At 36.1% G+C, this 23,702-nt stretch overlaps 1 protein-coding gene across 1 annotated transcript; it reads right to left on the reverse strand.

The window, feature by feature from the left end:
• Window positions 1-1,401: 1,401 nt before the first annotated feature.
• On the reverse strand, window positions 1,402-21,983 carry LOC132144105 (B-cell receptor CD22-like). The gene is made up of 13 exons (XM_059554857.1): window positions 21,852-21,983; window positions 21,234-21,340; window positions 20,273-20,335; window positions 19,719-20,096; window positions 19,372-19,620; window positions 19,010-19,264; window positions 18,674-18,922; window positions 5,316-5,570; window positions 4,955-5,203; window positions 4,800-4,878; window positions 2,413-2,449; window positions 2,188-2,250; window positions 1,402-2,009 (listed from the first exon to the last, which is right to left on the reverse strand). The coding sequence occupies exons 3-13, from the start codon at window positions 20,310-20,312 to the stop codon at window positions 1,932-1,934; spliced, it is 1,932 nt and encodes a 643-aa protein (XP_059410840.1). The 5' UTR covers window positions 20,313-20,335; window positions 21,234-21,340; window positions 21,852-21,983; the 3' UTR covers window positions 1,402-1,931.
• Between the last annotated feature and the right edge of the window lie 1,719 nt (window positions 21,984-23,702).

The raw sequence follows: 23,702 nt of genomic DNA on the forward strand, positions 1-23,702 counted from the left end.
TGTAAACTCAGATTAATGAGGCCTACAAAACATTTGTTCCATAAATAAACACAAAACCAGTTGTGATTGAAAGACAACAAGCAGACAGATTGATTCCAATATTTGTTGCTAATTTATCATAAAATTTGATTTATAAGCAATTTTTTTTTGTATAAAATAAAAGCTTTTTATAACATAATTCTTGGTTAAACATTAGAGCATGCTGGTGTGAAAAACTGTGCAGATTTTGTTTTTCATATTTTATTTAAAATTGACAAAATTATACACAAATAAGATTTTTTACCAGGAACACTAGAAGTGTAACAAGTTTGATTTTTTTTATTTTATTTATATATATTTATATAAAATATATTTATTATGTAAATTTACCATTTTTGCGATGGAAGTAGGCATACCCTGTGTGAACAAAGTCAGTTATTCTTGTTTCGATTGGATAACATTAAGTAACTTTTCAGGAGAAAGACAATTCTCTCTGGGTCAAAGTGACCTGAACACTACAGTGTTAAATATATTAGTTTTATAATTATATAATTATAATAATAAAACAATCTTTTTTTTCTCCAGAAGTTTCTAAATGTAATGCTGTTTAATATTTGTTATACTGTTCTGATGAACTGAATGATAGAAAAGTGCGCAACTGATCAGCTACAGGCAGCCTTTAATGCAAAACATGAAGTGATACTATAGATCACAAATATTAAAAAAAAATCTAAATGAACTAGGCTTTAAACATGATATAAAGCATAAATAATAATAATAATTTTGAAAATTGCTACTTCATTGGAATGGTATGAAACTCGATAACATTTATGACAGTCGCTATGTAATATATATATATATATATATATATATATATATATATATAAATAAAATCATGGGCCTGATTCGAAAAAGCTAAATGGTGGTAAAAAAAAAAAAAAGAAATTAACACTTGTGTTGTTTACGGACAAAAATTTCCTCCATTAGAAAATAATGGGAAATAAGCAAAAATACAAAGATTATTTTTATTATTTTATTTTTTTTTGTGTATACAATATACAAATATAGAAATTGTGTATACAGAAATACAAATCATTTATTACGTGGAAAACAAAATGTTCACAGCAATGAAGGAGTGACACTAAAATATCAAGAGTGCAAAATAGACACAGACCACCCTCCCACCCCACAGACAAACATACAGTATATGAACTATGTGACTAACACAAAGCATTTTTTTCCTACAAATGTGGGAAATAAAATCAATAATTGACACATTAACACAATGCAGTAAAAACACAGACATTAAAAAATGGGTTACACCCTAAAACATCAAGAGTACAAAACATACACACACACACAAAAACAAACACAGACTCACTTACTGTACACACTCCCACATATACACACACAAATAAACTTGAGCCATAACTCAAATAAGAGGTTGAATATATATATATATATTTTTTTTACTTTAATATTATGTGTAATAAAATGTCTTTCTCTGTGTTCATGTTAATCCAAAACTGATATTTCAAATCAACATAAAAAAACCTAAATTGAACAAAAATATATTACATTGATTTTACTGAAAAAAAAAAAAAATGTTGTTACATTTTGGGTGTCTGTTTACTTTTGACCACGGACAACATAAGTGCTACTCCAAAATGAACAATACCAAAGGGTTAAGTGATTAGACACTTTTACAACTCATTAACTTTTAACTGCTATTTGAACTCATATGATCTGCAAATTACTTCAACCATATCATGAAATCTCCAGGTCTATATCCACAAAGAGATTTATAAAAGCTGTAAAACTTTCTGTGGTTCCAAAACACTACATCTTCTTCGTCTTCATAAGAAAATAAAAAAGTAAGAAAAAAAAAAATTAATGACATTAAAATAATGAGAACAGTCATTAGGAAAGGATACTAGATTGTGTTTTGGTGTCTATGTACTTACTGGAATATTTTCATACACAGAAGAGTTCGGTTCAGGTTTACAGATATTAGATCCATGTTGAGCATCCTTTGTGAATGAAGAGACAAAGTACATATATTCAGCACTGTGTCATTTAAATGTCTATATACATATTTGTTAGACATTTTATATTTTTACACTGAAATTGAAGAGTGTTTAATTTATTTTTGGCCAACGTTGAGGATAGTTTAGTGGTTTATAGGAAATCTTTAGCTAAAATACTTACAGTTAAATTCTCATACAGAGGATCAGTCATTTCAACATCGCAAGCTTGGCCATCATGATACATCTTTGCCATAAAAACAAACAAACAAACAATAGAGAGAATATAAGTAATGTCTTCAAACAACTCATCAGATAAAGTCATCTACATTCAGACTACTGATAGCAATATATATATATATATATATATATATATATATATATATATATATTGTTTTTTTTTTCTCACCTGAGTACTGTGTGCACAATTTCTGTTTTTTAACCATCTGCAAAGACCAACACAATTACAGCCAATCAGAACTTGTCTTAAGTTTTGATTTTTAACCAGTGACATTTCATTATTGGGTGGGCTGTTTTGAATGTGATGAAATCTGGTGCATCTACACGGGTCTCTTTTTGTACAGTTCACTCACATTACATTTAAAAATCTGAAAATCAGTTTTCTCTGAATAATGGAGCCTGATTTGTTCATATTTGTGTATCATGATATTTCTAGCGCCATTTGCAAATGTGGCACATGCAGGGCATTCCTGCACACCTTGGATGAGCACTGTGAGTATGTAGTATACTTGGCAAGCCCAGGGAGAGACTGATGGACTAATGAGAGAACAGAAGTCTCACATTGCTGTACTTGCTTATTGCTTTAGTTAAATATAGCAACTCTGCTCCTCGTATTCCCCTTGATTTCTACCTCTCAGTAACCTTAAAAAAAAAACACACACACATTGGAGTAATTTGGCAAAGAAGACAGGTCCTAATCAGCTCATGGACCAGTGCCCAACATCGCTTGAAGTGGTGGTCTCGGTACGCTTTCAAACGAACTCTGGAGTGATTCGTTTGTGGTGAGAACGTGATCCGACCTCGAACAGACCCAACTGCAAAAAAGTACTGATCATTTTTGGACTAAACCAGCTGCCGTAGTCAGCTGCGCTGTGCATTATGGGATGAGGAAGTGTTTGTTGACAGTTTGCACTTTAGCATGGCAGCTTGTGGACAAACTTGGAGTAGTGAGGAGGTGCGGAGCTTCATAGAAATTTGGTCTGATGACCATGAGCATGTCAGAGTTAAGAAGAATGAATGTACGCTAGGGCTGTCAAAATTGCTCAAAAATGACGTTCGAATATTATCTCTAAAAAATACATGAATATTCGAACTATTCGAACATCTGGTTGCGCATGTCGTCAATGACGCGCATTACGTCAATAACAGGCAAAAATAATACAAAGAGACATAACTACTTGTATAGATAGTCTATTTAAGTTTAAACATACATGACAACGTATTACCTACACAAAAACAAGGAAATCAACTAATGGCCAAGACTGCAGACCTCACGCTCTCTCACCCTCACCCTCACGTTCTCTGCGCATAACGGTTTAAATGAACAAAAACATTTTTGTGTAAGCAATTTAAGGTCGCGACTGTTCTCCCAAATATAGCAGGCTTCATTCAGTGATTGAAACAGATATTATTAATATTAATTGAAGTTTTTGTAGTGCACATTTTTGAGATGTGACCTCATGTTACTAGTGGTCAAATGGTATGTTAACTGTATCTTAAATAGCTTGCATACAACTTTATCTCGCGGGTCAACAATTTTACCTCATTTTCTCTGCTGCGGTCGAGTTGGGCTCTGCACTTGCTGGCATCTTCCATGAAGACGCGTCAACTTTCAGCAGTGATGCTGTGCCAGACAGTGCGACTCCTGTGAGGCTGTGACCTGTCCCTGAACCCTCAGGCGAGCTAGTTTGTAAAACTATTCGAATACATATTCGAATTTTGAATATTCGTTGACAGCCCTAATGTACGCCTCCGCTTGAAGTTATGAGCGATGCCCGCTCGCCGTTTGCAGTGCATTAGAAATTCTGACCAATTGAAAAGAAGTTTAGGAAATACGTCATGGCCAATGAGTGATGTGGATGTTGTCATGTGACTGCATTTTGGTTCGTTTCAACAGGTTTGGACCAAAGCAATCAGTGTAGTGTGAAAAGGAACCAAAAAAGCTGAAAAATGCTACAATGTATAATTGTTTGCCCTTGGTTTGGAACAAATGAACCGAACTAGAGATGTGAAGGCACCCTAAAACATGGACATAGTGTCCGTGACGTCACCCAGAGGTTTTGAAGGGCATTTTTGAAGGCCAAAGTGGGCGGAGCTGGTCGTTACCATTTTGGCAATGTGCCACTGTGTGTCACACGTGGATAACCAAAAATGGGCAAACAGGAAGGATGTGGGTGGAGCTTTAAGTGCCTGCTTTCTGAAACCACGCCCACCTATCTCAATAAGCAGGCAATAGACCTGTCACTCAAGTGGTCATGTCCTTAAGTATGCAAAACTTTAAGGCTTAATCTAATTTACACAGAAGCGTTATAACCCAGTATTCAGAGAAAACTGAGTTTCCCCATAGTGTGGTAAACACAGTTCTCATTCCAATAACCGTAGGGGAGCCAAGGTTATTTTTAGTAACCAGATTGTTTACCCCAGCAATGAACAGAGCTTCAGCCTTCCTTATTCAATACCTGAGTGAGTAGCTATAAGTGTGGAAATAGACCATCATGAAGTCTCTCTTCTCACTCATTTACAGACATTGCATATTACCACACAAACATATCGTACAAAATCAGCATCGTGGTGATGAAAACTGCAGCTCCACAAGCTCCACAAACCATAGATATGTGTAATATCATCAGACGTCCTGCAACAGAGACAAGAGTAAAACACTAGAACAGATTCATTTGCTTACTTAAGAAAGAGTAAATTAGATGTTCTACCTTTAACAGTGACAGAAACAGCATCTGATCTCTGAGATCCGTGTTGATTGTGAGCTTCACAGTAGAAGCGTCCACTCTGTTGTGCACTGAAACTCTGTCCAGATCCAACAGAGGAGCTTTGATTCTCCTTAAACCAGCTGAAGTTCAGAGCAGGAGGGTTTGAATCACTGCTGCAGATCAGAGTCACTGAATCTCCTTCCAAAAACTGACCAGGCTGAATGATGGACACTGTGACACTTCTGGGAGAGTCTAATAACCATCACCAAATTAATTAAGATGCTGACACAAACTTAAAATTGCAAATATAAACTAAAGAGGGCTGGGACAAACAGAGAATCATCTTTTTTTATGATTAACTCACACATGATGTTTAAATTCACAGCATCAGAGTGTTTCTCTCCATGTTCATTGATGGACTTGCACTTGTATTTTTTACTATCATCAGAAGTGATGTTTGAGATGCTGTAGATTCTTCCAGATCCTACAAACATTCTTCCTTTAAACCAGCTCATTTCTGGAAGAGGGTTTGAATCACTGCTGCAGATCAGAGTCACTGAATCTCCCTCCACTATTTCACCAGATCCATTTATGAACACTGTGACATTCTTTGGTGGGTCTTAAGAGGACAGAAATATGAAGTGTAGCTTCAAACATGAACCTAATAAGTTAATAAATAATACTAATGAATCTGTACTCACAGGTGACATTGAGCTGAACAGCAGGAGAGATGTAAGTGTGTTCCTGTAGAGCACAGCTGTATCTGCCTGCATCCTCTCTTCTGACTGACTGCAGCAGGAGTTGATTGTTTCTGTCTCTTCTCTCAGTTAATGGCTGTGAGTTTCTGTACCAGATGAATGTTGCTCTGTCAGTCAGATCACAGCTGCTTTTACATGTCAGACAGACTGGATCTCCCTCTTTCACTGTCTCAGGAGACTCCACCTGAAGATCTGAACATGACACACACATTATATCTAGTGCTGCTGTCATATACTGATTATTATTCAACATAATGCACAGAAGAAGAGGGAAACCTCATCAAAGTCACCTGTGACTATCATAGTCACTCCTGGAACACCAAGCCATTTCACATTATCTTGATCAGTTGTGAATCTGAAATAGTACATGTGTGAATCCTTTTGTGTCACATGACTCAGTCTGATGGTGCAGTTCTTCTGTTTATCTCCCAGATACTGAAGCCTCTGACTGTATTCAGGGTCATCAGACAGATCTGGATACTCATTATCAGCATTTTTAACTTTTGTTTTGGTCCAGAACACTTTAATGATCTGACATCCAGTAGGGTATGTAAAACTGCAGCTCATTATCACTGACGAATTCTTTAGAGCACAGATGTGTGGAGGGATGTAATCCACATGCTCTTTCTCACTATAAGCCCCTTAATAAAAAACACACTGAATAAATTAGCAGCAGCATGTGCATAAAAATGCAGTGTGCAAAAAAAAGTGTTTCTGTTGCAGAGACTCACTGTGAATCACGAGCAGAAAGATCAGAGAAAGAGGAGGAGCCATTCTGACTGACATCATCATAGCAACACCTAAAACAAATGCACATATTTTTCAGCTTTAAAGTCTGCATGAAACAAAGGGAAACAATACTACTACATTTTTCAAAGAAAATTACAGCAACACTGTAATTTTCTTACCATATGAGTTTGTAATCATAACTTTGGATTGACAACACATCATAGCCAACAATACAATACTGCCAGAACAATAATTTGTCATTTCATATTCAGAAACTGTTATAAAGCTCCTTAACTGAGTTCAGTGCATTGCTAGTGACTACAGTGTGTTCACTGGGGCTAGTTGTCACACATTTAAATACCTCTTTCTGTATAGATACACAATTTCAAGTCTTGTGTATCAAAGTCTGTTGAATATTACCACTGCTATTCCTCAGCAGAAAGGTTTATGCAGCACATCTTTGTGATGTTGGCACTCCATAAAAAAAAAATATCACCAAAATTGTGCCATTTGTTTGTGCTACATCTGTGCTGATTTGTGCCACAAAAACAAACCTTTGTGCTGGTTTGGTCTTTTCACCCCACGCCATTGAAATTCCTCAAAACTGCTTCCATTCATTTGTGCTTGGTTTGTTCTGTTAAAAAAAGCGATGCAACCATGACCTCTTCTTAAATATAATGAAAACTTCAATCTCCAACTCATTAGCGCAGTCGCAGAGTATAAAAAAGAGTTAGTGTTTCTGCCTTAAAATCTTAAGTTTAGTTTTAAAGGGACAATAAGTAACTTTTTAGGTATTTTATTATCTAAAATCAATATTTTTATTCATAAATATGCCCTCAATGGTGTACAAATACCTATGCCAATGTTTAAACTAATCCTCGTAAATGAAGAATTTATTATCTTTATATACATGGGACGGGTAGGTCGACGGAGGCTTCCATGTAGTTCCGCCATCTTGCAAAACTATAATAGCAGAGAGGGACAAAAAGTACTAAGCCAACGCGTTTCCACAACGCGTTTTCGGTCAGAGCCAGAAACGCAGGTGCAGAGCAGTGAGAGGCGCTTGAAACTGCACCGGCAAGTTTAAAAGTCTGGATTGCATTCTTATTATGGACCATACATATGCCGCGCCACAGGAGAATAAAACATCGTCGCCAAAACGAAGTGCTATTAGAAGACATCCTGTCAAAGCTTTTTGGTACATATCGCCTACCGTAGATGCAACGCGCATTTGAAAAAGCGAGGCGCTGGAGAGCAAAATTAGTTTGAATGCAAAATACAATTTCACCACTAGATGGGAGTAATTCCTACTTACAGCCCCTTTAACTAACTTCATATTTCAAGTTGACCAAGCTTAAATTTCAAGGCAGCATGGAAATTTTTATTTTTTTTTTTATTTTTGTATACTCCGTAAAACATAACAAACATCTAGAGGAAAAGTGATGTCAGCCGTAAGCCGTTTGTCCAAATTCCTGTCTTTCATAGTTTGCAAATCTGCTGGTTTTATTGTAAGTTTTATTGTTAGCAACTTCAACAAGCGCCAAATCCAGTCTTTGTGTGTATAACATTGTGTGACTGAAATTTCCTCAGAACAGGCTATTGCAACTTAATATCAGATGATCAGGTTCTTATTTGTTGCTATTTAATCTTATTTGTTACAGAAATTGAACAAGACTCTTTAATATATTTGAACTATATATATATATATATATATATATATATATATATATATATATATATATAAAACCTCTTATTTGAGTTATGGCTCAATTTTGCCATTACAGTCACAGTCAGACAAGTTTATTTGTGTGTGTGTATGTGAGAGTGTGTCAGTGAGTCTGTGTTTGCATTTGTGTCTGTGTGTGTACTGTATGTGTGTGTGTGTGTGTATGTTTTGTACTCTTGATGTTTTAGAGTGTAACCCCTTCCGTAGTAAAATACAAACAAATATGAGCAAATTAACATGCCAGTGTCCTAATAACGTCAATAAATATCAGTTAAGAAAAGTAGGTCATGGCATTTCTCCACGCTGCGCGGAGCACAGAGAGATTTCACTGACTTTTCCCCCGCAATTCCGAATAATCCGCCCTTCGCCCCGCTTGGCTGAGAATTTATTACAATTATTATGTATTTTTCTTATTCAGTGCGGTAAATAAATGTTTTTAAGAGGGACAGCAAAACTTTCCTACATAGACTCTCATAGGCATATTAACTGCTTCTGTCCCCCCCCCCCCTTATTTGAGAATAATTTTATCTACAACCAGGATTTTTTTTCATAGCACAAATCAAGCACCAATAAAACAACAATTGGTGTGAAGAGCGCCCCAAACTGAGTGACGTCACTGGTCTGTTTTGTATTTGTTATTTCTGATGACGAGAAATAGATTGTCTAATTAATCGCCAGAGGTGGACACTCCGGGAGTCAGAAAGTAAAAGTCCTCCCATATGTTTATTCCACCCATGAACCCATGAATTTCACCAGAGGAGGAACCAAGTCATTCCTTCCAAGTCACAAATGAGTCTTGAGTCAAATACCAAGTCCTCAAAGAGTTAAAGTTAATGAGATAATTAAGTGACTAATAAATTATGATTGTGCATTAGTGATGAACACCTGCTGTTAACAATCAACATCACTGAAGAAAAGAGAAACACAAGAACTACAACTGACTTTAAGCACAGCCTTGGATGAAATCAGTTGGAAAGTAAATAAAAAAAATAACTTTGTCACCATAATTGTGGTGAGTATTTGCTTCATTTGGGCTCTTGAGCCTTTTAACGCTTTTGATAAGTTTGCTTCTAAGTTATTTTTGTCTATAATCTGTTAATCTAATTAATGCGTTAAATTACCAACCCTAGTAAAGAAGTAAATATATAGGCGCGCATATATATATATATATACATACACACTCACCTAAAAGATTATTAGGAACACAATACTAATACTGTGTTTGACCCCCTTTTGCCTTCAGAACTGCCGCAATTGTACGTGGCATTGATTCAACAAGGGTGCTGAAAGCATTCTTTAGAGATGTTGGCCCATATTGATAGGATAGCATCTTGCAGTTGATTGAGATTTGTGGGATGCACATCCAGGGCATGAAGCTCCCGTTCCTCCACATCCCAAAGATGCTTTATTGGGTTGAGATCGTGGGAAGTTGTGGCCTAATGGTTAGAGAGTCGGACTCCAAATCGAAAGGTTGTGAGTTCGAGTCTTGGGCCGGCAGGAATTGTGGGTGGGGGGAGTGCATGTACAGTTCTCTCTCCACCCTCAATACCACGACTTAGGTGCCCTTGAGCAAGGCATCGAACCCCCAACTGCTCCCCGGGCGCCGCAGCATAAATGGCTGCCCACTGCTCCGGGTGTGTGTTCACAGTGTGTGTGTGTGTTCACTGCTCTGTGTGTGTGCACTTTGGATGGGTTAAATGCAGAGCATGAATTCTGAGTATGGGTCACCATACTTGGCTGAATGTCATGTCACTTTCACTTTCACTTTCATCTGGTGACTGTGGGGGCCATTTTAGTACAGTGAACTCAATGTCATGTTCAAGAAACCAATTTGAAATGATTCGAGCTTTGTGACATGGTGCATTATCCTGCTGGAAGTAGCCATCAGAGGATAGTACATGGTGGTCATAAAGCATTTAAACGATGCCCAATTGGCACTAAGGGGCCTAAAGTGTGCCAAGAAAACATCCCCCACCTACACCACCACCACCAGCCTGCACAGTGGTAGCAAGGCATGATGGATCCATGTTTTCATTCTGTTTACGCCAAATTCTGACTCTACCATCTGAATGTCTCAACAGAAATCATCAGAGACTCATCAGACCAGGCAACATTTTTCCAGTCTTCAACTGTCCAATTTTGGTGAGCTCGTGCAAATTGAAGCCTCTTTTTCCTATTTGTAGTGGAGATGAGTGGTACCCGGTGGGGTCTTCTGCTGTTGTAGCTCATCCGCCTCAAGGTTGTGTGTGTTGTGGCTTCACAAATGCTTTGCTGCATACCTCGGTTGTAACGAGTGGTTATTTCAGTCAAAGTTGCTCTTCTATCAGCTTGAATCAGTCGGCCCATTCTCCTCTGATCTCTAGCATCAACAAGGCATTTTCGCCCACAGGACTGCCGCATTCTGGATGTTTTTCCCTAGAAATGGTTGTGTGTGAAAATCCCAGTAACTGAGCAGATTGTGAAATACTCAGACCGGCCCGTCTGGCACCAACAACCATGCCACGCTCAAAATTGCTTAAATCACCTTTCTTTCCCATTCTGACATTCAGTTTGGAGTTCAGGAGATTTTCTTCACCAGGACCACACCTCTAAATGCATTGAAGCAACTGCCATGTGATTGGTTGATTAGATAATTGCATTAATGAGTAATTGAACAGGTGTTCCTAATAATCCTATAGGTGAGTGTATATATATATAATATTTGTATGCAAATCAGTTGTTACTTTCAACAATAACAATAGGATTCCCTGCATAATTTAGTTTAAAAAAATGGAGAAAACAATTAATTGCAAGCTTGTTAATTATTTCTTAATTCTCACCCCAGGCTGAAGCTGTCAGCTCTGTTTCAAGTTGAAGTTTTAGGTTTCCTGAATAACATTTTCAAAATTTTGAGCAATGTTGCAGGGCAACTTTGAGTAATGTTGCCATCAAAGGGCAACCAGGTGAGACACAGGTCCACGAACTAAATCTAAATTATCCAGTCAGTCATATTTATTTATAAAGCAAATTTAAAAACAACAGCTGTTGGCCAAAGTTTAAGCATATACCAAAATACAAGTAAACAGAGAATACAGCAACATATACCCTAGTAAACTACAGTTATGCCACTTTGCATACTTATGTCCATATGCAACAGTAAATAAATAAGTTTTAAGAAGAGACTTAAAATCAGCATATGTTTTTGCAGTTCTTATATAGCCTGGCAACTTGTTCAAGGCACAACCTCCTTTCGATTTCAAGCGTGTCCTTGGAACAGTCAACTGAAGACTACTAGTTGATCGAAGTTCCCTGGAGGCATTACAGTGGAACAGAAGGAGATCAGAGATATATGACATACATGTATATCCAGTGTTGGGGAGTAACTAGTTACATGTAACTCCGTTACGTAATTTAATTACAAAATTATTGTAACTGTAATTAGTTACAGTTACTAAGAAAAAATGAGTAATTAAATTACAGTTACTTATGAAATTTTTTACGATTACAAAGGGGATTACATTTGAATATTTACACACATCCACATACAGATTTAACTGATTTCTTTCCCAAATTGCACTGACTATTCTGAGACATACCGCCCTAATAATTTCCGGGATGCGGAAATACAGTCTGGTTCGTAGAATCCAGTCATAAAAACTAAATGCCTAACGCGGACGGAATATGCCACATTTTGGATGACTAAATCAAAAGTAGGTCAGTACACTTGAATCAAAACATGACATCGACTAGTGTCTGTGAATATAAAGCCCCAAAAATGCAATATATGACTTGCACATTCTGCGTGTCTGTGGAAATCAGGCGCGGACTGGACACCGGGAGAACCGGGGCAATTCCCGGTGGCCTGGCAGCCGATTTTGCCCCACTATTTAATATCATTTTTGTATAGTTGCCTGCCGAATAGTCATGACTCGCGCGCTCTCCGCGCCTCCGCCAAACGGTTTGGATCAGACTCAGAGTAATCAATGAGAGAGAGAGAGAGAGAGAGAGAGAGAGAGAGAGAGAGAGAGAGAGAGAGAGAGAGAGAGAGAGAGAGAGAGAGAGAGAGAGAGAGAGAGAGAGAGAGAGAGAGAGAGGACTGCTGGAGCAGAGAAGCAGAACTACTGTTCAGGGTTTTAGGTCAGTTTCATCTGTAAAGATGCTTTTTTGTATTTGTTTTTTTATTTATTTAATCAAGCAGCAGCACGTTGCTCACCAGTCATCACTCAAAATACTATATAAAGGACATCATTATTATCTGTTGTAATGTTACAGTAGTAATTTAGCTGAAAAAAAATCAATTTTTTTTATAGGTTTAGGGGGAGCTACGACAGACAACAACACAACCCTTACGAAAATTAACATTTTAATATTTAACTATAAATCCAGAGAAAATGGTTACTATTGTTAAACTGTGATAACCAAAAATGTAAAATTATTTTACAAATGTATTTATTTAAAAATAAATACAAATCCATTTGCAAAAAAAAAACAAGGTTATTTTACTTTTATATAGGCTAATAAAAGCATGGTAATTTTTTGTAAGGGAAAAACATGACTCGTGTACAGTATTAGGATTTTTCTATAAAGATATTGTAGTATTGTAGAGTATTGTATTGTAAAGTATAGTTTTGTTCAATTTTGAGTATTAAAGTCATGAGAGAGATGGATAACGGCAAAATAAAGAGACTGAAGAGAAAAATGGAAGTGAAGGTGCAGTTCAGGAGAGAACTTTTAATTATTTTGCATGTCCCCAAATTAAAGATTTAAACCTTTTTTATGTCAGGTCCATACAAAAAATAGGTTTGTCCATGAATTTGTTTGTATGAGTTTGAATTTTCCAGTCTGAATTTTTTTTTGCTCAAAATTGCTCCAAAAGTTGCCACATGTTTCATCAGCCTAACGTTTGAAGCTACAATATGTATGTAACTAATGTGGGATAATGTGAAGTATGCAATCATAGGATTTATTCATGCTTTTTTATGCCAAGTTGGGGTAAAACACTGCTTTCCTGTCATGGTCTATGAAACCCCTGACTTAGCCTTTGCCAACTCAAATATAAAACTCTAGCTCCACCACTGCAGCCCTGTTACAACTAGCCCCAACCAATCTCCATTACGTAAGATATTTGAGAGAATGATTAAAAAATCACGTTCTTACCCGTTTCATCAACACTCATGACCGGTGACAGCAGTATAAATGATCAGGATAAAACCAGCATTGGTCATGTCACACTCTAAATGCCACATGACTAAATTTAACACCTCAGCTAAAAAGCAGAAACAGAGTTCAGCATGTAAGAAACATGATGTTAGTCCATAAAGATGCTCATAATGTTTTCAAACTTGGAAATATAACCAATTAATCAGTTGCATGCAAACAATGATAACAATGAACCTGCTTTTAAGAGACAGAGAAAAAAGAAAAGAAAAAAAAAAACTGCTTTAATAACTGACTTTAATTTGAATAAGTAGACTAGCTATCGTGGTGTGCACCAGACTGTAAAACACTGGAAAGCATTGCATTGGTTGTGACTACAATATGGAATATTCTGCATATAACTGTGCATTTGATAAAACTCAAAGAAATGTAAATGAAATAAACAAAGAACTTACAACGCACTAATGAAGAAGTTAGACAGTGTCTCTACACTTTTAGCCTGTTAGTGGTTTTGTTCTCAGAAGTGTCATCTTTCTCTGTATATTGTCACCCATACAGTTTCCTTGTTACTGGGGTAAGTGTGAACATTTTTAAAGCCGCATCATTCTTTGGTGAACTGTGTGAAACTAAAGAACACCATACTCAGGAAGAGGAACTATCAGAATAAAACATGAGGCCTTTTGTCTCAGTATGGGAGCTAATGGAAGTCCCGCCTTCTAAACAAAAGAGCCACTCAGCAGTTGGCAAACTCATTGCATCACTATAGCTATATTGTTAGAAGCTCTGGTTTTCATAAAAACAGTTGCATATTCAGGACTGTGCAAATGCACTGGTGGAACAAACCTAAAATAAATTATTTTTTTAAATGCTATTTAAGTGTAAGAAACAACATTTATGAGACCAGCAGCTTTTGAGATTTTTACAAATATGGCAGCAGTGTGAACGGCTTTCTTTGACAGGGAATTTGATTCTTCTTGACCAGCAAAAGGTAAAGATCCAGTGATTACCAATTTTTTTGTGAAATTACAATACAACAGTACTTTATTTTAGTCACTGGCATCAATTGGATTGTGACAATAGAGCATTGCACTGGATGAATTCACATTTTGAACACATTTTTGTCTGAAATGTGAATTAAAGTTTAAATAACCCTACTAGTATCAAGACCAATAATTTATTGAATGTAAGATGAATCCAAAAAAGTTAAATGTAAAAAAAACAAAAACAAATATTAATAAGTAATTACAATCAAACAAATCACACTGCTTAAAGCAACAACATATTCCTATGATGATATTATTAGCTGGCAACAAGCTTTTGACTTCCACATGCATCCATTGTCGTAAATTATTTCATAATTCTCCAGTAAAGCATCATCAGACACTCCTGTCAATCATCCAGGGTTCCGCCACACAGAAACGCATTAAGGCTGTAACATATTTTGGTGTGTCCCATCGTCCACTACAGCATATTCCTGTTAGGCTGCACCAATGAGACAAAAAAAGAGATCCATTTACAAAGTTTTACTATTTTTGTATATAAGGTAATTATTCTAGTCAATCAGAATACTGCAGTGGTGTACACTGATGAGCCATTACATTATGTCCATATATATATATATATATATATATATATATATACTAGCTACAAATGGTTTTAAGTCAGTTATTTCTATCTTTAGTTGTAGTGTGTCATAGGAAAGATCATTTCAAAATTTTGGTATTGTTATAATCCAGTGAGATTTTTGTTTGCACAATGAGTCAGACAACAGCCCAAGAAAGGATCTCATCATCATCCAATCTGTCTCATGAAGCATTTTGGAGACTGTATATATGACAATTCAGAGCCACCATACACAGCAAAATCCCCAGTGTTAATTTAACAGTGTGGACACATATAAACACTGAAGCAGTGTTAAAAGTAACACTGAAGCAGAGTTGAAGTTAACAAGATAATTAAGAAGTTAATTGAGTTATGATTGACCATTATTGAAGACACCTGATGTTAACAAGCAGAATCACCAAACGAGAAAATCACAATTTGGGTGGTCAGTGTTTGCTTTAGTTGTGATCTTGGCTTTTGACTTTTTAATTTTCAAATTAATGTGTCAATCCAAGAGCAAAAATCATCGGGTGTTGATGATTATGTTTTGATGTAATCGTTTCTTGACCTTAATCATTGAACTCATTTACAGTCTCTTCTCTAAAATTATCAATCACTATTGATTGTAACAGCTTTGATTCCACAATGAAAGCATTTGTATTTTTTATACATTTTATAGGCATCTCTTGCAAGCGATTCTGATTTTTTTTATTTATTAAATAGTTTTAAATTTAGGCACACACAGATAACAATAAGCAGTGTATGAATCTCAACAACAGTGACAAACAGCATATCCAGATAAACAGATCTACTCTGAACATCACAAAACTAGATACAAAAAAATTCACATAAAAACAGCTAAAATAAAATATCGTTAGAATAAAAAGTTAAAAAGACAGTTCAGGTCATAATTTATTCATGAGTGTGTCCACACTCAGAGTATTAAATTAACACTGGGGATTTTGCTGTGTACAAGCGAAAGCCAAACTCCAAAGTGGCGTCTGACAAGTTGATCTGCTTCTCACACTGAGAAGATCCTTGCACACTGAGTTCACAGAAATTGGTTATCTTCTTTTTAATATCAGGCTACAGTATCGGTAGCAAAGCATCAAACTGAGCCACTGACATCCTGAAGTAAACTTTGAATCGCCCGTGATAATCCTGCTGCTCCTTAATACCTTCCTCTCTATATCTCAGGATTGTATGGACCCAATATTTCCTTTTTCTTTTTCTCTTTTTAAGAAGAAAGAGGATTTTCTAAATCACCCTCACTGCTTTAAGACTCCACTTTGTTTGTGAATTTATTTGGACTCTTAAAGTGAAAAAGTGACATGGCCAAGAATGTTGACCCATTCTCAAGTTGACCCAATCACAAGTGTGTGCACACAAACACACCCCCGGAGCAGTGGGCAGCCATTAATGTTGCGGCACCCAGGGAGCAATTTAGGGGTTCAGTGCCTTGCTCAAAGGCACCTCAATGGTCTTGAGAGAGTGCTGTATATTCACAGCCCCCCACCTACAATCCCTGCTGGCCCAAGACTCAAACTCACAACCTCTGCATTATAAGTCCAACTCTCTAACCTTTAGGCCATGACTTCCCCATCTCTTTGGGGTGCAAGGTTGTGCAAGGTAGCTGTGAATGGAAAATTTTTTGTAAATCCATGGTAAATGATTGTGATTTGTAGATGGGAAAGCCTTGTATTGTACCACACAGTTTTTTGTTTGTCAGTGCTGTTTCATCTTGTGAGTTAATGCATCAGCTCTAGTAAACTTGAGCTGCACTGCCATTTGAACTTTGACCCTTACGAAAATTAACCATGTCTTAAAGTAAAACTGTAGTAACCATGTTTTTTGGCTTATTAATTAGTTTTATATATTATTATATATTATATTATATATTATATTGTTTTAAATTCTTTTTAAATAAGTACATTTTTTAATCATTTTAAAAGTTTTACAATTGCTTGATTTATTCTTGTTATTCTTGCTCTTCATTATTATTTTACTTTCTTTTATGTAAAGCACTTTGAATTACCATTGTGTACGAAATGTGCTATATAAATAAACTTGCCTTGCCTATAAATTACAGTTTCACCACAAATGTGACCCTGGACCACAAAACCAGTTTTAAGTGTACATTTTTTTCAAAATTGAGATTTATACATCATCGGTAAAGCTGAATAAGTAAGCTTTCCATTTTATGCACGGTTTGATAGAATAGGACAATATTTGACCAAGATTTGACCCATATAATGTATTTTTGGTTATTGCTACAAATATACCCCAGCAACTTAAGACTGGTTTTGTGCTCCATGTTCACAAATATCATGGTTAAACTACAGTTACAGTATTTCAAAACTATGGTTAATTTCTGGTTAACATGGTTTAACTAGTCACCATGGTTTTATTTGTAATAAAACTATTGTTAATTATTGTAAGGGTGGACGAGAGGATAAATGGTCAATGTGGCAAGTTTCAAATGAATAGCGCTGTTTTGTCCTGCCTTTGCACTTAAACATTATATAAAACATTTCTCTAACTCTTATTATATTATAGAGTAAAATTATATCACTCTAATTGCCATTAATGTTAGTACCAAGCCCTACCTCAAGCATATTCCCAGGTTGGGAACCACTGCCCTAGGAAATCTATCACCACCTCGATGAATCAACACCTTGCCACTAGAGATGGTTATAATGTAGTGGCTCATTAGTGTAGATTATAGAGTAAGATATTTAATAGCATGATAATATTTTCTATTGACTCACAATTGGAAGATTCTCATAAATTGTAACATTCTCATACAGAGGGATGTTTATTTTAGGATCAAGTGTTTTACTGTAAGGATGAACAGCCTTCATGAGAGAAGGAGAGAGAGAGAGAGAGAGAGAGAGAGAGAGAGATGAGAACCAGGAGAAAAAGGACAACACAACTAGTCTTGAAATATAGTGATATTGTCTTGGCTTGAATAAGAAGCTGTACACTCACCACCACATTCTCATACACATATGAGAACAGACTAGAATCAGATATTGTGCTTATGTCATCAGAATTGTTCTCGAGGGACTGAAAAGAATAGGAAAAATATTCAGTAGTGTTGCCATCAGCAGTCAAAGACAGAAGAGTGGAAAATCAGAGTAATAAAATGAAAACATATACAAGTAAAATAAGAATGGCATACATTATAAAAACCATCAGTAAACCTATGTTAGTGTTTGTTCAGTTGTGCATTTGAGTGAGTAAATGAAAATCCAGTGCTTTAATGATTACAAACATGGACATGTCAATACTTTATCTGAATCATGATGTAATCTCTATGAGTTATTTGTAAATGAATCATTCATCTGAGTCATTCGCTATATTTTCCTCATTCATTTTTAATTACATTATATTTCCCTTCAGCGCCCCTATTGGGAAAAGTGTGTATTTGAGCCCATATTGTAGTGAAACTGACTGACCTCAGACTGCAGGATGTTTCTTTTTACACAGCTGCTCGAAAAAAAAAAAAAAAAAAATATATATATATATATATATATCTTATATATTAAGATCACACAATATTAAACCACATAACTAACATGAAAAAGAAAACTCTGACTCTTACCAGGTTAGTAATCCAATGATGACAGCAGCTACAATTCCACAAAGTGGTACTACAATGGCTGTCTGAGATATTTTCCAATATAGTACTGAGATGAGATGAAAGATTGAGAGAATTGATCAGTTTGACTCAGTTCAGAAGGATTAATGTAAGTAAATGAGCTGCTCTACCTTTAACAGTGACAGTAACAGCATCTGATCTCTGAGATCCGTGTTGATTGTGAGCTTCACAGTAGAAGCGTCCACTCTGTAGTGCACTGAAACTCTGTCCAGATCCAACAGAGGAGCTTTGATTCTCCTTAAACCAGATGAAGTTCAGAGCAGGAGGGTTTGAGTCACTGCTGCAGATCAGAGTCACTGAATCTCCTTCCACTATTTCAGCGGATCCATTTATGAACACTGAGATTGTTTTTGGAGGGTCTAAAACATAAATATCATTATCAGTAATGATAAAATTGAGGTGACAGAGGATTAAATGTCACTGTTACTGAACTATCTTTAACTCACACATAACATTTAAAGTCACAGTATCAGAGTATTTCTCTCCATGTTTGTTTCTGGACTTGCACTTGTATTCTCCACTGTGATCAGAGCTGATCTTTGAGATGCTGTAGATTCTTCCAGATCCTACAATCGTTCTTCCTTTAAACCATCTGAATTCTGCAGGAGGGTTTGAATCACTGCTGCAGATCAGAGTCACTGAATCTCCCTCCACTATTTCACCAGATGGATTGATGGACACTGAGACGCTCTGTGGTGGATCTAAGGAGGGCACAGTTTAAATAATCTTTTTTGAACACAATATCCAGTTGGTGGTTGTGTGTGTGTGTGTGTGTGTGTGTTTTAAGTACTAATAAATCTGTACTCACAGGTGACAGTGAGCTGAACAGCAGGAGAGATGTAAGTGTGTCCCTGTAGAGCACAGCTGTATCTGCCTGCATCCTCTCTTCTGACTGACTGCAGCAGGAGTTGATTGTTTCTGTCTCTTCTCTCAGTTAATGGCTGTGAGTTTCTGTACCAGATGAATGTTGCTCTGTCAGTCAGATCACAGCTGCTTTTACATGTCAGACGGACTGGATCTCCCTCTTTCACTGTCTCAGGAGACTCCACCTGAAGATCTGAACATGACACACACATTATATCTAGTGCTGCTGTCATACACTGATTATTATTCAACATAATGCACAGAAGAAGAGGGAAACCTCATCAAAGTCACCTGTGACAGTAAGAGACACTCCAGGATCACTAGTCTGTTCCTGGCTATCATCATCATCATCATCAGTGATGAATCTGAAATACATCTGTGAATCCTTCTGTGTCACATGACTCAGTCTGATGGTGCAGTTCTTCTGTTTGTTTCCCAGATACTGAAGCCTCTGACTGTATTCAGGGTCCTCAGACAGATCTTTATGTTGCTCTCCTTCTTCACTTGATTCTTTACTTCCATCTTTAACAAGTGTTTTGGTCCAGAACACTTTCTTGATCTCATATCCAGTAGGGTATGTGTAAGTGCAGTAGAATGTCACTGATGAGTCCTTTAGTGCACAGATGTGTGAATGTCTGTAACTCACACCCCAACCAGCACTAGAAACACCTGAAACACAGAATTCATAAAGAGCACAGCTTATATTAATTTAAGGCTTTAATATATAATCAAAATATATAATTTAATGTGTACTTTATCCTCAGGTTCATATGAAATACTTGAAAAAAATGATTGCAAAATGAATCTACGCAATGTCTACAGAGTGAGCAGTTGCAGTGACTCACCATGAATCATGAGCAGGAAGATCAAAATAGAAGCAGCCATTCCGACAAACTTCAGCAATACAACTACAACAAATATGCAGTAGATATTTAAAATTAGATCATTTATGGCATAATTTCCATCATGGCTGGAAAACCCATGTGTGTTCAGGAAATATCAAACCAGCCAACTGTATCCATTAAATTTCAGACGATAAAATGTATACGTTACTTTAAATAGAGGCACTTTTATTTATCCTGGATCTTCAATCATAGAGAATGAAAATATAAATATTAAGTTTTTTATGTTTACAACTTTAATAATCTAACCAAATGTGCCCCTGGAGCACAAAACCAGTCTTAAGTCTCTTTGGGTATATTTTTAGCAATAGCCAAAAACATTGTATGGGTCAAAATTATTGATTTTTCTTTTATGCCAAAAATCATTAGGATATTAAGTAAAGATCATTATCCATGAAAGAAAATTGAAAATTTCCTACCATAAATATATTAAAGCTTAATTTTTGATTAGTAATATGCATAGCTAAGAACTTAATTTGGACAATTCTAAAGGTGATTTTCTCATTATTCAGTATCATATTCTAGATTATAAAATAGCTGTATCTCGAGCCAAATAATGTCCTCCTAACACACCATCTAAATGTCAAACAATTGACACTTAAGAGTGGTTTTGTGGTCCAGGGTCACAAATAGTGAAGTAAACATATGCCTTCAATCAAGAAGTGAACAATGATCATTTAAAAGTTTTTTTTTTATGCTTTTTTATCATTTACATTTCATCTTGACTGAAGATTTTGCCTACATAAAACCTGGCTCAGCTCACGATTCTGTTGACACTGATTTTTACTGAATAATTGTACAGTATCATACGAACAACTGATAATGTGTTTGAAAAAATAACAAAAACAGAGACTTTGGGACAAAAAACAAAACAAAACATATAAATATAAAACGTCTGTCTTACCGTGCTCCAGCCTGAATGATAAATAATGAGATCAGGACACACACACACAGTCTGCATCATATCATGGTAAACCAGCATGATTTAACTTCCTCTTTCCGATTAAGTCCCTTGGTTTGTGGCATAAAAAAAAAAAAAAAAAAAAACTTTTTAAGGAGATCTTATTTTAGGCAAATGGACAGACAGACAGACATATAGACAGAAAGATAGATCTGAACATCTGTCGATGACATTGGAAAACATGAGGTGTGTTTGCGTTTAAGCCCCGCCCTCAGCAGATACTTCAGTCTGATGACTTTTGGGACTTCATCCCACACACCTGAGAGCATCATTCACCTGTGGACAGGTAAGACTGCTTTCATCTGTTCTTTCACACACAGATCATAACAGAGACATTATATGATTTTACTATCAAGCAAACAATGATGAGGTTTTCAGGGTTAAAACTACTGAACTGTTTAGTTTCAATAATTATAGAATACATTCAATTTATACAACCAAACCAACATAAAGCAAGATAGATAAATAGTTTTGTTACTGTAACAACACACACACACAAAATCAGAAGTCAGAATCCCGTGTATAGAGAATAGCAACAAAATAATTTGAAAAAATCACCACCTCTAGTGAGCTTCATCACATTTAGAGGAACCAAACCATCCTGATGACTTCAGAATCGCCTCCGTTAGTCAAATATATCTCAGAAGCAGATGAAGTTGTATTTACTCATTGCAGTGTCTGTTAGCAGCTGTCCATTAATCGTTAGTTAGCGACCATCAGCAGCTCTTTAGACACAGGTTTATATTATCTCTGCATGGTGCTTAGCCTCCTTTTTTGTGGTGTACTTCTATACAGTTCTACCATTATTTCAGAGAAGCAGACAATAAAACAGCAACACTTTTAATGAGCAGAATCCATATTTAAAACAAAACTGTTTTCTAACATTATGCTTTCCTAGCTAACAAAAATGTGTTCTAAAAACATTTTGCAAATGTTCCCAGTCAATTTTGAGACTTTCTGAATGTCTTCTGAATGTTCAGAATTTTTTTTTCCCCCAAGTAGTAGCCTAACATATAAATAAATAAATAAAAACGTTTCACAAACGTCCAACTGAAACATTCTATGTGTTATGGATTAATAATAACATAAATTATATGATTGTATAAATCACTTAAAATAACTAAGTAAAACTTTTTTTTTAGTAGTAGTGACCTTTAATTTGGGGCGAGATAAACTGGGGCAGTGACATTTTTGCGTCAGACGTGTCAGTTTTGCAGGTTAACCATGGAGTACAAGTCACCATGTCAATGAATGCTGTTAAAAGCCAAACCACTTTCATGGTACCTAAAACCCAGGATTGGTGCAAACTAAACTGAAACTTACCTCGCTAGCCAGCTGAAAGTGAAAGTCATGACATTTGCCAAGTATTGTTACCCATACTCAGAACTGGTGCTTTGCATTTAACCCATCCAAGTGCACACACACAGCAGTGAGAAGTGAACACACTGTGAACACACACCCAGAGCAGTGGGCAGCTACTGTATAAATCCAGTGCCCGGGGAGCAACTGGGGGTTCAGTGCCTTGCTCAAGGGGACTTCAGTCATGGGTATTGAGGGTGAAAGAGAGCGCTGTTCATTCACTCCCCCACACCTCCAACTCCTGCCATCATTGAGACTCAAACCTGCGACCTTCAGGTAACAAGTCCAACTCTCTAACTATTAGGCCACAGCTGCCCTTTGCCCAGCTGCCACAGATTGCCCAGCTAATCCAGCAATCATGCACTGAAAAAAATGTTTCATTAATCAAATTAAAAAAATAAAAATGATATCTATATTTTATAACTTGAGTCAATGAAAAATAATCAACTTGGCCTTTACAATATTTTCTATGTCTATGCAAACTATTTTATAAAACTTAGCACAAAGTATATTTTTCTTGTTGAAGAAAGTCAATTATTTTAAATTTTATTTTTGATCCGAACAAAAAAATATAGATTTAATAAAAATAAAAAAAAAATTCTCATTTAAGAAATTTATTTTTATAGTTTTTCATGTAGTTTAGGGCAATTTATTAATTTTTCATTGGCTCAAGTTAAAAAATATAGATGTGTATTCATTACCCTAATTTTTTAGGGCACACAAATATTTTACTGGCTAAATTAAAAATTTGTCTGTGTAATTCCAAGTTAAATCTATCAGTTGTTTTATTTTTCCAATTTGTTAAACTAAAAAATAAATGAGGGCCTGAGATCGGTCGGTTCATCCATTACAAAGTTTTAGCTCAAGCTCTAGATGGGTTAGATGTGGATTCTTACTGGAGTCTGTCTTGTCAGCTGCATCCTAACAAAGTAAGAAACATATCGATAAAGACATTATCAAGTCAGTTAGATAATGCTGTTGTCAAATACTAAAGATCATATGCTGTGTTCACACCATGTTCGACATAGAGCTGTTCATGTCCTTGGACCGGGA

The sequence above is a fragment of the Carassius carassius genome, chromosome 7, assembly GCF_963082965.1.
Source record: "Carassius carassius chromosome 7, fCarCar2.1, whole genome shotgun sequence".
NCBI classification, from domain to species: domain Eukaryota; kingdom Metazoa; phylum Chordata; class Actinopteri; order Cypriniformes; family Cyprinidae; genus Carassius; species Carassius carassius.

Coding starts and splice junctions, on each gene's coding strand:
- LOC132144105 (XM_059554857.1), bottom strand. CDS start 20,312: ATGGCTGCTTCTATTTTGATCTTCCTGCTCATGATTCATG. Junction 19,621..19,718: donor AGTGTCTCTTACTGTCACAG/GTGACTTTGATG, acceptor TGTCATGTTCAG/ATCTTCAGGTGGAGTCTCCT. Junction 5,204..5,315: donor TGTGAATTTAAACATCATGT/GTGAGTTAATCA, acceptor GATGGTTATTAG/ACTCTCCCAGAAGTGTCACA.